General features: G+C 42.0%; 1 protein-coding gene across 1 annotated transcript in view; it reads left to right on the top strand.

Moving 5' to 3' along the window:
• LOC110978493 (endoplasmic reticulum metallopeptidase 1-like) overlaps positions 1 to 14566 on the top strand; it is a 46172-nt gene that overhangs the window by 24622 nt on the left and 6984 nt on the right. Inside the window, exons 4-12 of the mRNA XM_022233538.2 lie at positions 3162 to 3254; positions 6058 to 6261; positions 7182 to 7414; positions 9681 to 9870; positions 10975 to 11168; positions 11764 to 11916; positions 12690 to 12892; positions 13403 to 13515; positions 13820 to 13995. Coding sequence (XP_022089230.2) covers positions 3162 to 3254; positions 6058 to 6261; positions 7182 to 7414; positions 9681 to 9870; positions 10975 to 11168; positions 11764 to 11916; positions 12690 to 12892; positions 13403 to 13515; positions 13820 to 13995 — 1559 coding nt within the window. The remainder of the gene's footprint in view (positions 1 to 3161; positions 3255 to 6057; positions 6262 to 7181; positions 7415 to 9680; positions 9871 to 10974; positions 11169 to 11763; positions 11917 to 12689; positions 12893 to 13402; positions 13516 to 13819; positions 13996 to 14566) is intronic.

Here is a 14566-nt window from a genome sequence, read left to right as displayed (position 1 = left end):
CCAGCGACATCATTTTTTTTTCATGTGCAACTGTAGAGTTGCATGTGTGTATCGTGAATTGTACAGTGCTATTTTGACTGGGATGCATGGATTGGTTGCCGCGTTACCATCGTGCCTTCTTTGGCAGTGGTGCGGCAAACAGGAACCAGTGAAGCCTTGCACTTCTCCACTGGCCCTGCAGGCCACTAGGAGATTGAAGGTAATTTCAACCCCTGCACCTACATGTACCTGTATTAATTAATTACGGTCTATTTTAAAAACTAATCAAACAAGTCTAGAGACTAACAGTGTCTAATTTACAATACAAAAGTTTAGAGTATAATAAAATGAAGATTATATCCAAAGGAAACAAGGGGATATTATAAGAATAAGACGGATTGAAAAGTACCATACAATAGATAAAATATTGAAAGGTAAGCAATAACACCAAATAAGAAAACTGAAACACAAAAATTATAGACAAGTACCGGTAGCAGCATTCAGTTGTTTAGCCATGAATGAAATCAGAGATTGCTTATAAGTCCTTGAACGGAGAATATTGAGCAGTTGGGATGGTCTAAGATTGCAACCAGAAATATTTTGACGATCGAGTTGGGGGAGAAATGAACGATTTCTTTCAGATTCTAATAAAGACCTCCCAAATTGCATAATTAGCAGCAAGTGTCTGGACATTGTAATTATTCAGAAGATTGACATACCGGTAGGGCAACAGATTAGGATTAGCTACAGTATTACTAGTACTGTACATGTAGGCAGGCTGCTCATTTCTGCACAGTTCAATCCTAAGGGACTGAGCCTTGGAAATACCAGGCGACCAGATAACTGCCCAGAACTCCATGGTAGGGAGAATATACATTTTATAAATGGAAACCAAATCCTGAACAGCAAGTCCATTTTTCTTTAGTCGACTCAAAATACAAAGCTGTCTAGAGGCATTCGTGATGATACACCACGCCTGCTGGTCCCATCTGAGGTCATTTTGAATTGTAACACCAAGGAGTTTCATCAATGGGACAATCTGAAATTGACTCCCATAAGTGGTTAACCTAGGAGGAGGGGGAGAAGGACGAAGAATGGAAATTTGCATTGATTTACGCTTACTAGGATTGGGTTTCATATCGTCAAATAGACACCAATCACCAAGAGAGTCAATCTACAACGTAGATTGCCCTCTCCTAGGAATGATCTCAAGAATTGTAAGGTCATCCACATATTTCCAACAGTTGTCTAATGTACATGTAGCATCATTACCAAGTGAAAGGAAAATAATAGGACCAAGCTTATTACCTTGTGGTACACCACAAGTAAGACAAACTTCACTTGATTAAGCTCCACAATAACGAACAGTTTGGGATCGATTCAAAACCACAAATCGGGGGGGGGGGATACATTTAAAATTGATCAATCAACACCAAGGTGAACAAGCTTATCGATAACAGCGTGGTTCACATGGTCGAAAGCCTTGCTAAAGTTGATTGAGCACAAATTCACAAACTTTCCAGATTTATCAAGATCCTTGTGAATAGTATCAAGCGTGTTAATTAAATAATGATCAATAGAACATCTTTTCAAACTGCCAAATTGTCACAGGTCAGTACGCTCCGGAATATCTTCAAGGACCCATTCAGCAAAAAACCTTCAAAAATTTGAGCAAAAATATGCGTAGTCGAAAATGGGTGAAGTTGATCAAGATTAATAACAGGAGTAACGTTTGGAATGACACAAACAGATACCTTCTTCAAGACGGAAGGAAACAAACCCAAACCAAGGCAGGTATTAAAAATATGAGTCAAGGAAAAAGAAATCTCATAAGCAAATTCCTTCAAAAGTTGAATTGGGCAGCCATCGGGATGAACCGACTTAGAATTATTCAATTTCAACAATCATTTGTAAACTTGGTGGTGTAAAACTGTGGTGGTGGAGATGCAGGAGGCAAGTAAGGTGTAACCAAATTCAAATCAAGAAGAGGTAAAACTGAAGCAAATCCTGGCAAAGTGCAAATTAAGATCATTAGCAATAACCACAGGAGGTTTATCACAATTCAAACAGTTACCAACTTTCAACCAGATATACTGTTTGTAGATGACAAATCTGTCTGTGCCATTTGCCAGCTCTGTCTTCTTCAAAAGGTTATTCTTGCATTAACCCTAACCCCCTAGGCTCCTGCACTAGAAAGCATACTGAACCTCACAAAATCCAACAGGTTCATGTACTTGTCTATGTACTTGTACATGCAGGGTAGTGTACCAAACCTGATAAACTCCAACAGAATGAGCCCGTTGGAGTTTGAGTGATATGGTATGGATGGGTCTATGCAGTATAGGATGACTTGCATTGAACAGTACCAAACCTGACAAAATCAAGCATAGTCCAACAATTGGTATAGCAAGTCAGACACTGCACACAATGACTCCTGTGTGTCCCAACTCACACAGAATCCAACACCATCTCCCTGGGCCTTTCATCCCAAGTCTCACAAAATTCAACAGCAGGTTCCTAAGGTACGGTACCAAACCTGCCAAAACCTGCTGTTGGAGTATGGCAGGTTTTGGGCAGTTAGGGTTAATAAAAATTCTGTTTAGCTGGTGGAATCATTCTCCAGAGTTTATTTCGTAACTGCTTGTAACTACCATTTTGTTTAAATGCAATGGCGCGCTCCAGTAATGGCCTTTTAATCTCATTGCTCATCCAAGGTTTATCATTACTTCGCCGTTTAACCATAACAAGTTTGAAGTGTTGCTTACATTGATAACCAATAAACTCTATTGTGTTTGGTTTATTTGAATGTATTGTATGTAGGCCTACATGCAGTACAGATTGTACAGTCCCTATAAGATAATAGGAACGTGTTGCTCTTCCATTGTCCCGGCCAAATGACATGTACCGGAATTACATGTACATGCACATGTATCCAACACGGAGCATGCATGGTGAACCTTTGTAGGAAAGACCCCTTTTTCTATAAATACCAGTAAAATGTACATGTAGTTTAAAAGTGATTGTGCACTTGATTGACCGCTTTTTATATTGGTCTGATTGCATACGTGTACTGGTATACATATCTTGCCTGTACATGTATGCAGGTCAACTCTTTATACTTACTTTATGAGTTACATTGTAGACCTGCTTTTTACCAGTTTGTTTTCATGCATGCTTTTTAGGTGTTGATATAGCTTATGTGAGCAACGGCTATGTCTACCACACCAAGTACGATAACCTGGACTCCATCCCTCCAGGCTGCATACAGCGATCTGGTAAGTACCGGTATGCTGCGGTAGGTACTGTATTCTGAAGAAGGGTGTATGGTGTTGATCATCTTGTTTGTTGTGCCAAGCCCATCCACCGTGTGAATTCTCATAAACTGACTGTGTCTAAAATCCTGGCTGTGGCTAGCACAGTGGCAGTGGCAGCGCTAGACCTCGGCAGCTGCGGGTGCAAGTGTGGGACAAGGCAGAATGGCATGGGTGCAAATAGTCCTTCATTTTTCCAGGGTTATGATGCGGAATCGTAAACTGAAAAGGTTGATCACCCTGTCGTAATATGTTACAAAATTTTTGTGGGTGCAAATGTTGGTGCAAGCAGCTTTCCAGTGGGTGCATTGACACCCACATGACACCACGTAGCACTACCACTGGTAGTGCGATACTTGTGACTGGAGTAGCTGCGGGCTAGAAGCTGTATCCACTTCTTATAACTACATGTAGATCTGAACCAGTAGAAACCAACAGAGGGTACAGTTTTCCTAGCAGTGGAGGCTCCTTTGGTGGGATCTTTACTTTGCTAGTTCACAAACAACTACAAAATGTACTTGTTATGGTCATGTGGCTACCAACAAGACTAACCCTCCCCACCAACAGGGCTTTTTTCAACCGATGAGGGAGTGTTTCTGCTCAAAGCGGATTGGCTAAGGCCAGACATTCAAAATATTGGTGGCTTTATCTGTTTATTAAGCAAAACCAGAAGAGGAACTGACCAGAGTCTTGTGAAGTTTGGATCCGTTAATGAAACTTCTGCAGAGTGGGATTCGAACCTTCATAGTGCATGTACCCTGTCTGTGCTCTTCTGTTGAAAATCTCAAAGTACAGTCAAACCACATACATGTGGGGACTATCTCCATTTTATCCTCATTCTGCATGCAGTGGTTGGGTCCAGGGATCATGAACTCCAGATGTTAGGAGTGTATTTCTCACAAATTTCTAAAACTTCCTTTTCAAATCACCAAGAAACCTCAAAGGGAACAGAAGTTTCTTCTTAAAACCCATTTTTGGTTGAACAAAGAAAACTGACCAGAGCAAGAGTTTTGATCTTGAGTTCAGCACCCGCACGCCACCAAGTTTTCAATGGACATTTAAAAAGAAGATTCTAGAGACTGTTAAAAGCTGCTTAGCATTGCTGTAAATATCATTATTTACATGTATATCCAGTGTCCTGTAACCAAGGCTGGTTGACAGTCACAGTTCCATGTTCTGTCTTTGTGGAGATCACCACGGTACCTAATCATCACATTAAAAAAAAAAATCATTATCAGCATCATTATCATCTCCATCAGTGCCTGTATCCCTGGATACCCTCATGCTGCATCGATTGCTCCCCACTGTCTCTGTGCAGCCCCCCATCCATCTGTCATCACAGGCTTCATTTGTTTTTTCTCACTAGAGCTGGCCAGGCAAATGAGGCATAGACAGCTCTCTTTATTCCTGGCCAAACCACTTTATTGCCTGTGAACTACATACCAGGAGCATTTTCAGGATTTCACAATCAAAGCTGTTGGGATGGAAGGAGAATTTCCAGTGGAACAGAGATGTAATGTCTGAACCTAAAGGGATGTCATTAGAACAATTGCTTGTGAGATTGGGATAAGTGGGATTTGATCTGTGCTGGTTCACAGAGCCACTTCATGATTGATTACTGTGTTTTATTCTGTAAAATATGTCTGGAAACGTGACTAGAAACTGTCCTGTAGTGTTGGTACCGGTAATTTATTGGCCACTGTCTGAAACTAGGTGGCGCTTTTCAAAGTGGATGGTGAGGAGAATACTATCTGACTACTTGTGGCAGTGTGGATTGTACAGTAGTTTGAGAAATACTGGTATCAACAGCAAGGACTTGGACAAATTTGTCAGAAAGGGATCACATGCCCTTCTCTCTCCTCTGATGCAAAGGCAGATCCAAAACAATTTTTTTCGGGGAGGGGGCAAATTCTTTTGGGGGCCCAAAAAATCTTGAAATTCCTACCTGGTGCGTGTACATGTATGTGGAACCTTTATGGCCTTTCTTAAGGATAGGGCCAATTATTAGGGGCATTTTATGTGCTTTTGAAAGGAAGGGCAGTGAAATAGTACCCTCCCCCCAAAAAATTTTTCCAAAAGCAATTTCTGGGGTGTGCCATATCTCTCATACTCCCATCCTCACACCTCCCCCATCTATCCACAAATACTTTGAAGACACCCAAGAGTCTCTTAGTTTGCCTTCCATTTTGCTGGGATTGATTGTTGATGGTTGGGTGGAATTTATTGAGTGATACATACATGTACATGTAGGTAGTAGATTGGGCAGTGGGTGGAACGGGTAGGGTTGGGTAGTGTTGGGATGGGATTGGGTAAGTGGGGGTTTTGGTTAGCCAGTTGGTGGGTGTCTGGGTCGGTTGATGAGAAGATTGATTGGTTGGTGGGTTACTGTTTAGCGGTAGTTGGTGATTGGTTGATAGTCTATTGGTTTAGTTGGTGATGGTTGCTTGTTGGCACTATTGTTGAAAAGAAACTGAAAACCATCCATACCTTGTGGAGTATATAGACGAATCTAGCGATGTGTAATCAGACAAATACTAGTATGGTGGCCCCATCATTGATGGAAAGCAGTGTGTTGAATTTTGTTTAGAAGGATTGTCATGGAACAGTGGCTTTATAAAATATTGATCACAACATTTACCACCATTGGCAGAGGTCACTGTAAATAATCAGTGACACCATCACCATGGTCACTGGATTCATCTATAGGGACCAGCCTATAACCTCTTACAGAAATAGAACACTCTTCATGTTGTCTTTCCCACTACAGGGGACAACATCCAAGCCCTAGCCACACACCTGGCCAACTCCTCCACCTTGCACAACGGCATCGAGCAGGACCGTCATGGAAAAATGGTCTTCTTTGACCTGCTGGGCCTGGTCATGGTGGCCTACCCAGCCAGGGTGGGCGTAATCCTCAACTCGGTGGTGGTAGGGGCGGTGTTTCTCAGCACGTTGTGCCGGCGCAGGCAAGGTGGGTCAATCAGAATGGGCCATTTGGGAAAAAAAGAGTGATGAAAGGGGAGATGTGGACTTTGATGAATGCAGCCATCCAGCACAGACCTGTCTAATACCGAGTGCCATTTTGTATGGGCTGCCAAAATAGGCTGAAAGTTTACCCTTACCGTAGTTTGTTACAACCTTTGCCTCAGAATGCACGTTTTGCTTCATCTGTGTTGAAGTGGGACACATTTTCATATTTTATATTATGAGACTGTATCATTTTTTAGAGTTCGAATATTTGCATGGGTTTTTCTAACACTTGGTGAATTATTCTTTTTTATTCTGATGGCTAGCCATATAGTTTTGCCAGCCTCCGGTTTGCAGAAACTGCACTTGTGACAAACCTGCACATGTAGCAGAAGAAAGTTTAAGCTCTACAGTACAACCTATGCATTCTATGTCACATCTCCAGTAACACTATTGCAAGCCACCACCTTTAATGGCAGCACATATGAAGGATATTTCTCTGGCCCATTGCAGAGAAGAGCCACAACCTTAGACAACTAATGTCATGTATATGTATGGCCCATTTTGGACAATGCCTGGCATTAAAGATCATGGATTGAAGAGGTTTATTGTAAATGTGTAGTCAAAAGATGCACATGTATTTTTATGACTTGTTGCCAGCTTCTTGCCTTTTTTTTTCGGAATGAGTGTTCACGTGATTGTTCCATCCCCTATGTTCTGACAGACATATGGGGGTCATACAGTTACGTAGGTGCACATGTGTCTATATTACATCTACATGTACAACCATATGTTCAGAGAATTCATGACAGGTAGCTTCTAGAACAAACTCAAAATACTGTGTAGTATTTTAAATTCAATTTAAAAATGTGTTTTGTTGTTTTAAACAGCTGATATTCGGTTATTCGCTTCTGCTCCGTTTAGATTTTCCCAGTCACCAGATATACGTGTCTAAGGTGCTTCGCGCTGTGGGTGTCATCTTCGTGTCCTACCTGGCCATCCTGCTCACCATAGTCTTTGTTATCCTCCTACTCACCCTCACCAAGTCCGAGATGTCCTGGTATGCCAATCCAGCCCTCATCGGCGGCCTGTACTGGGCCCCCAGCTTCTACATCATCACAGTGGTGCACCGGTGGCTGGGCGGCAAGCTGCATACGGTGAGTGAATTCAGTATTAGAGTTTAAGAATTATATTAGATTATTGCTTAATGTACATGTACATGTGTACATAGTTAACCACGTCTTTGAATGGGAGGCCTTGTCCTCCTAAGATTGCTCCTAAACATAATTGGATGCCTTCCCTGTGATGAGATTATCATGCTAAAAAACCATTGTCTAGCTGCTCTCAGAGTTAAGTACCGGTAAGTGCTTGGAAATGTCCGAAACAGATGACGGACACTAAGATGTGTCTGAGTGGAATGTGAATGCAGATTCATCAATGCATTTTTGGTTACTTTCCAGTGACTTGTCTGCTTAAGGTCACTTTTCCTTTAGTTTACTTACTCTGTTAAAACACGGATCAAGCACCGGTACCTTCTTACATTCATAAATTTTGAAATTTGCCTTGGTTGGTTTGGACTGGCTGCTATGGTAATGAACATCAAAAGGACAAGGATTTTACCCTTACTTTCAATGATTTACTGTTGTTGTTTTTACAGGTAGACTAACATAGCCCCCAAGTTCTCTACAAGAAACAAAAAACGGATTTGCTACACATACATGTACACATGCACGTCAATATACTGTAACACACTGTATTTCAGCACAAGGTTTTTGAATTTTTTTATGCTTTGTACAATTGAAATGTGACAGATTTTTCCTGCTTCAATAAAAAAACAAAACTGATGGTCAGAAACTGTCACTGTTATGCTTGATTGTATATTTTTCCAGAGCCTTTTCCTGAATTTTGGGTCAAAGGATCTAGGCCTTTTGAAAAAAACTGTGCATTGGTGGAGCAAGGGGCCACACATATGGTATTTGGGCTTTCTTCCCTTCCAAAGTCAGTTCCATGTGTGTAGTAGCTGCATCTCACCTACGTGTATGTGCGTGCTCTTGTGAAAGGGTCACATGGAAGCCATTGTGACAAATGGGTTAGTTCCGCTACCCCCAATCAGTCACTAATGGTAAACCACAGCTGTTTATTGATCATATAAATAATTACTCTTCTTGTACATGTACACACTTGTTTAGATATAGTGTTATGCATTTAGAAATGCAGCCTTTGAGAGGGTGGTGTTGTTTCAGGGTCGAAACATCTGCTGTCAAAAATAATGATTTGAAGGTTTGCATGGCCATTAGCAAAATGGTGAGGGTTTGCAGTAGCTCCTTTTGAAGTCTCTGTTAAAAGTGAGTGGAGTTTTGGAGAGGACCAGTGAAGGCAACATTTTGAGACAGCTTGTCCATCCATTGTCCACAAAAATCTTTGTTACTGATCAGTGAGCACAACGTATGCTCTCTGAAGCATTGAGTACACCATTTCATTTCAGAACCTCGCTCACTCCTAAAAGAGATTTCACATTGGGCTTCCGCAGACCTTTGTCACATCTGCATTGTGCCTTGTCATTTCAGTACAAACAATTGTTGGATCCAGAAGTATACTTTTGAACTGTCGCTGGAGTCGGTATTGTTGTAAATCCCCCCAAAGACAGCACCCTATTAAAGTGGCAGTCTTTTTATGTGTACACTCTTCACCCTTGATGCAGGGCAGTTTGAAGAGGTAATCATCTTGTCTCCTCTCGAAAAAAGACTCTTTGCTTTGCTTTCTCTGCTTTCTGTGATCACCTCCCGTTTTTGGCTCAAGGGTCGTTTTATGGGGAATTTTCTTGAGCACTTTTCTTGTGTGCAGAGTTAAGAAAGAGTAGCAGAACACACAGTGTTAAGAGTGCAGTGCAGATTCTCGTGTACGGACAGTCTAACCGGAAAAGTATTGTGGTGGCTTTAATATTTGTTCATAAGCCTTCTATCTAACTTTGCAATGAGGGTGAAAGTGAAATTTTGAATTTCTCAAATTATACTTCGATGCTGTATGATACTACATGTAGAATGAGCTTGCAAAAAGAAAGGAAAAATTATTGGAAGTTTCATGTACATGTAGCTGGTCCTTAAAATAAAGCCAAGCAGTGCTCAATTTGTAGGCCTTCCAAAACTGAATTCAAAGACCCAACACCAATTTTATACGGCTGCCAAGCACAGAGGACAGGGCACTAGCCCAACATGTCTGTGATGTGCATTGCTTTCGACTGGTACTCACCCAGTTTTTGCTAAATAACATTTAAATTTGCTTAGTAATGTTTTCTGTTATTAATGGCAGCTCTGGATCCCGAGCTTGAGACACAGGATTTCTTTCCTGCTCAATGTCACAGACACGTCAGCAATTCACCAAAGCTGCCAATAAATTGCCATTGGTATTTTTGACCTTGCTCAGGTGGACAGCAAGGCCAACCCTTGGATTCTGGAGGGTGTGTTCTTTGATGCCAACCTCCTGATGTGGTCGATGGTGATTGCTGTGCTAACGCTGAAGGGGATCGGCTCGGCTTATATGCCCATGCTGAGCGTCATGTTTGCCCTGCTGGGGCGCAACATCATGTGGAAAGGGATGAAGACACTGAGGGAAGGTGGGTGAGCCCTTGAAAAGAAATCATGGGTTGCCGAGGATTTTATCGCCATGCTCCAACTCTGGATTTGGATTTTACTCCCTATTAAATTTGGGCACAGACACCTCGCCAGTGCAAGTGCATGTAAGCCATATGACAAAAGATCAGTGGTATGTCCAGGTCTTGGGTTTTTCTCACAAATAACTGTCCAAGTTTGTTTTATCCGTAAAAAGATAACTTAACCCCCAGCCCCATATGTTGGTAGTACTACTTCCAGAATGCTTGGTGTCCCTGAGTTCGGAAAATGAAATAGAAATCCAGTCTGACTTTTGTCTGCATCTACCATGTCTACATGCAAGCTGATTCAATCAAAAGTCACTCAATTTATCAGTCAGTGAGGCCGTTTGAAAAATGGGATTACAGACGAGCAATGGCGGTGTAAGTACATGTACATGTGCATGTATGTCGTCACATATTTGTTGCCAGGAAAGCCAAGACCTACAGTGTAGCTCTAGACACCAGCTCCAGGTGCAGCCCTATTGCTGGTGGAATTGATGGTACATGTATCTTTGCATTTGTGGCCAAGGGGACTACACCGTGACGTACACGTACGTGGCCTCTTCAGAAGTGCAGTACTTGATGGAGCACCTGCAGCAACTTGTATATAGAGTACCGAAGTGAATACGTCACGCGCACAATTAGTGTGTAAAAGGCATGAGCGCGAAAACCAGCGTGTGAACCAACACGCGCGCGTACTCCATTCGTTTGCACTGCACTTTCTGACGTCACACTTCGGTACTCTATTACAGTAACAGTTTGTGCATGGGTGTTGTAAAGACTACATGCACGCACCCAATGGAATAAGTTCACAAGCTTGTACATTGTGCTGCAGTATCACTAAAAGAACTCGGACACATTGTATCTTCTTGTTGAGCAACAGGTAGAAAAGGGGGACTTATCCTGTGTAAAACTCAGTTTAGATTGAAATAACAAATAGGAAGCAGAGCCAACCCATGCCCAGCGTATTGTTAGTGTCTAGACTCCAATACATGCCTGCAGTAAATATCCCATTGCGAGGAGAACCTTCATGAGTACATGTACATGATTACTTGCTTTCATTGACAGGTACAAAGACCATGCTGGTCCTGACAGCCTATATCTGTATGACGATAGTTCCATTGACTATAATGCTGTACCTCATGTTTCTGGGTTACGGGATCTTCCTACCCATTATGGGCCGGTCAGGCAACCTCATCACACCGGAGCTGTTTGTCGGCTTCTTGACATTTATCGTGGTTGCTTTGGCAACCAATTACTTGGTAAGGTTGAGAAGTCTTTATGCATTGTGCATGTATTTTTATTTTCTTTTTGTAAAAAAATGAAGGTATTCAACTGTTTTTGATGATCAGAACTCGGAGCCAATCTGAGAAAGTGTTTTATCTTGCTAGATTTTCACTGCCATACATGTACATAGACCAGTGTTCTGGCCACTGAGTTTGACACTACTTTTGTTCAAATTTGTCAGTTGGGTGTTTGTGTGAAAATCTGGCCATTGCAAAAAATCAAAACCTTAAAAAGGGGACAACGTTCAAATACATGTTTGTTGCATGGAGAGCTACTTCGAACTTTTGGACGGGGAAAAAAAGGTCCTGCAAGGTGTGCCTGCAAAATTTGATTCACCGCTCAGTTATTTTCTGACTGTGGATAACAATCAGCTTCATCTTATTTATTTGAAAAAGTGAAGTACGCTGGGCTAATTATGACAAAAGTACATAGTCTATTGTTTCTTTTGCACTGAGTTCAGTTTTGGTTGTCAACAGTTCATGGCGGCTAGTCGGCTGGCAGGTGTTGTAGACTTAACCGAAGTTACTGAAAGAGCTCCACACAGTTTGTGTTCCCCTTGTAATGCTGCAGGTGTGCCTGATCCATGTTTGCCGCTCCCTGAAGTACACCCAGGCATTTCTGCTCCTGGTCTTCGCAGCAAGTCTGGCAGCAGTCGTCAGCCGTGTTGCATTCCCCTACTCTGGTGACCCAGCAAGACCTGCACCCAAGAGGATCTTGCTGGAGGTGAGACACGATACACTGATTTTTCACCAAGTGCACAAGCCTTATGCCACAAATTTATGTGACATCGCTGCACAGTATACTGTCGATTTCATGAAAATTTTGTTTAGCTTTTGCAACCTTTAGTTATTTTAAACATTTTGGACAAAGACAATCGCAGCTTTTACAACAACTTCCTTTGCAGTATTACGGCAGTCCGTAACCAGTCATTGAATTAGATCCTCTCGCAATTTAAAAAAAAGTGTTTTCTTTGTCAGAATTGGGCAGCCAATCTCAAAATTCTTTCACAGCCAAATATGTTTTTCATCACTTCCTCGAAACAAAGTGCTTCATTTCTTGGATAAAACTTGATAACTTTGGCAATAATGAGCTTTACAAAAACATGATCAGTTTGTAAAATAGGCCATTTCCTGTTTGTTTGACACATCTTATCCCACCTAATATGTTTGCCTAAGTTAGGTCGTAATACTGCGTGTGCTCGGTGACACGGGGACTGGCTCTCTGTGGTGGAAAGTCATCTCAAATGCTTATGGCTGTGGCAGCTTTGCATTGCAGAGCACTTGGCTGTTAATTTGCAAGCAACTGCTGGATCTGAAATTTAAATGTTAAACTTACTAATCACTCAATGTGAGCATTATTGCTGGATACTTTATCCATCTTGCAAAACTGCCCAAAACCTTAAGTTGGATATTTAAAAGATTTTGTAAGGCATAATGTAAGTCAGCATACAGTTGTTAGTTCTTCTCTTGACGTTCTATGTATCTGCTTTTCACCAGCATGTAACCAGGACCAAGCACGATCAGTCCGGCGCTGCTGTGGACCATGACACTTACTTATCTGTTTTGCCATTAGACTACCTGGGTGTCAGACACATGGAGTCTTACATCCCAGCCCTCAAAGATGCTCCCATTGCAGAGTGTAGGAAGGACATGCCCTACTGTGGGTATCCTTACTACCTACCACTGCTGCATGTCTTTAGGTAAAGTCCTTTTAAAAAATTGTCCGTGAGAGTTAAAGAGCCTGGCATATTGGCATTGGGAAACATGCTTCCCAGTTTGGAAAAGCTTAAAACATTTAAGCTCAGTATCACAGAGCTCAGCAAAAACTGTCGCTTAGCCAATTTTCATGCTCAGCAATATTAGACGAGCCATTTGCAAACAGCTTATATTAATTAGCATTTTGTTTGGGAACTTGTTTTGCTTAATGAATTGTTTCTTCACAAAGCAGATTTGTGTGTCTGTTCCGTAACATTGTACCCAGGTGTTTCAATACACAGGAACAGTCCAGTTCAAGAGCATTTCAAGTTTTTTAGACTTTTCCTTCACGACACTAGTTCTTGTTTCTAAACAGGCCAGTTTTATGGTGACCCCCCAAAAATACAGACAATTCCATACAGAGATATTAGCTTTTAACAAAATTATGTTGATAATAAAAGATAACTTGTAACAGTACAGGATGTGACCTTCCTTATTTTACTTGTCTTCCCTAGACACCAGTGGATCCTCCCAGGTGGTGAGCCAGACATAGATGTGGAGACAACCTTTCACCTCAACTCCCGTGCGAAGAAAGCAGACCATCAGAATCTGACGTTCACCGTTTCTGGTAAGTTGGTGAACTTGCCACAAACACCAAACCATTGAGGGTATTTACACATTCAAAACTTTCCAGCTTTTCATGGGAAATTTGTGGATTGAAGGCAGATAAACCTTAATGAAGCTTCTGTTGTTTGATTTTTGCCTTCGACAAAAATATTTGCTGAAGTGTCCTCGGTAGAATTGCAAATTTGTGTTGTTGAGGGTGATTGGTCTGCGCTTAGCATAACATATGGTGCTACTTGAAAAATATTCTGACTTTTTACTGGAAAAAGATTATGGAGGTTGACACTGATTTTCCTTCCACTTGACAGGTCCAAGCCATGTGAACGTGTTTATCTCCTTGAGGGAAGGGGTGGAGATGGCACGTTGGTCCTTAAGCAAGGAGAAACCATTGAAGACACATGATGGCACCGGGGGATGGGTGTACTTTATCTGCTATGGGGGAGGGGAGCCCCAAGATCACTGGCAGTTCTGGTTGGATCTGAAGGTACACGTTCAGTGTTTTGGGTGGTGGGGGGAACACTCTAGGCTAGCAGGCAGAGTGGGGAGAGACCCAGGGCGGCTACAGGGGAGGGGAGCCCCAAGATCGTTAGCAAGTCTGGCTAGATTTGAAGGTGCCATGGCATGAACATTTGGGGTGGGGGCAGTATGCATGGTAGGAAGATAGGGTGAAGCAGGAAGGTAGAGATTAATGGGGTGACCCAAGATGACATTTGGTGCTGGGTCCAATGCAGGCCAAAGTTCATGGCCGGTTTGGAGCTAGACCTGAGACCTGTTGACAGAGGGGAAGTAGGTCATGTAGATTAAAGGTCAGTGGTCAAAGAAGGAAAGATGATGAATTGAAAGCAGGGTTTAAAGACCAGGGCTCAATTTCATGGTACTGCTTAACATTTAGCAGAAAAGTTGTGTTTACTGTAGCGGAAAATTTTGCTAACCGTAAGCACAATTTCATGGTGGTGCTTGGTGTGGTTGTGCACGCATAGAGATTTCTATTGTTTTGTCACTGCCTACAAGCAAATGTTGCCATTTGCTGTGCTTACTGCATATGGTCTTCATGA

Source organism: Acanthaster planci, linkage group LG12 (assembly GCF_054643075.1).
Source record: "Acanthaster planci isolate LZ-2023a linkage group LG12, COTS_SCS, whole genome shotgun sequence".
Taxonomy (NCBI): Eukaryota; Metazoa; Echinodermata; class Asteroidea; order Valvatida; family Acanthasteridae; genus Acanthaster; species Acanthaster planci.
The sequence above is the reverse complement of the archived record's forward strand: the minus strand, read 5'-3'. Positions and strand labels throughout refer to the sequence as shown.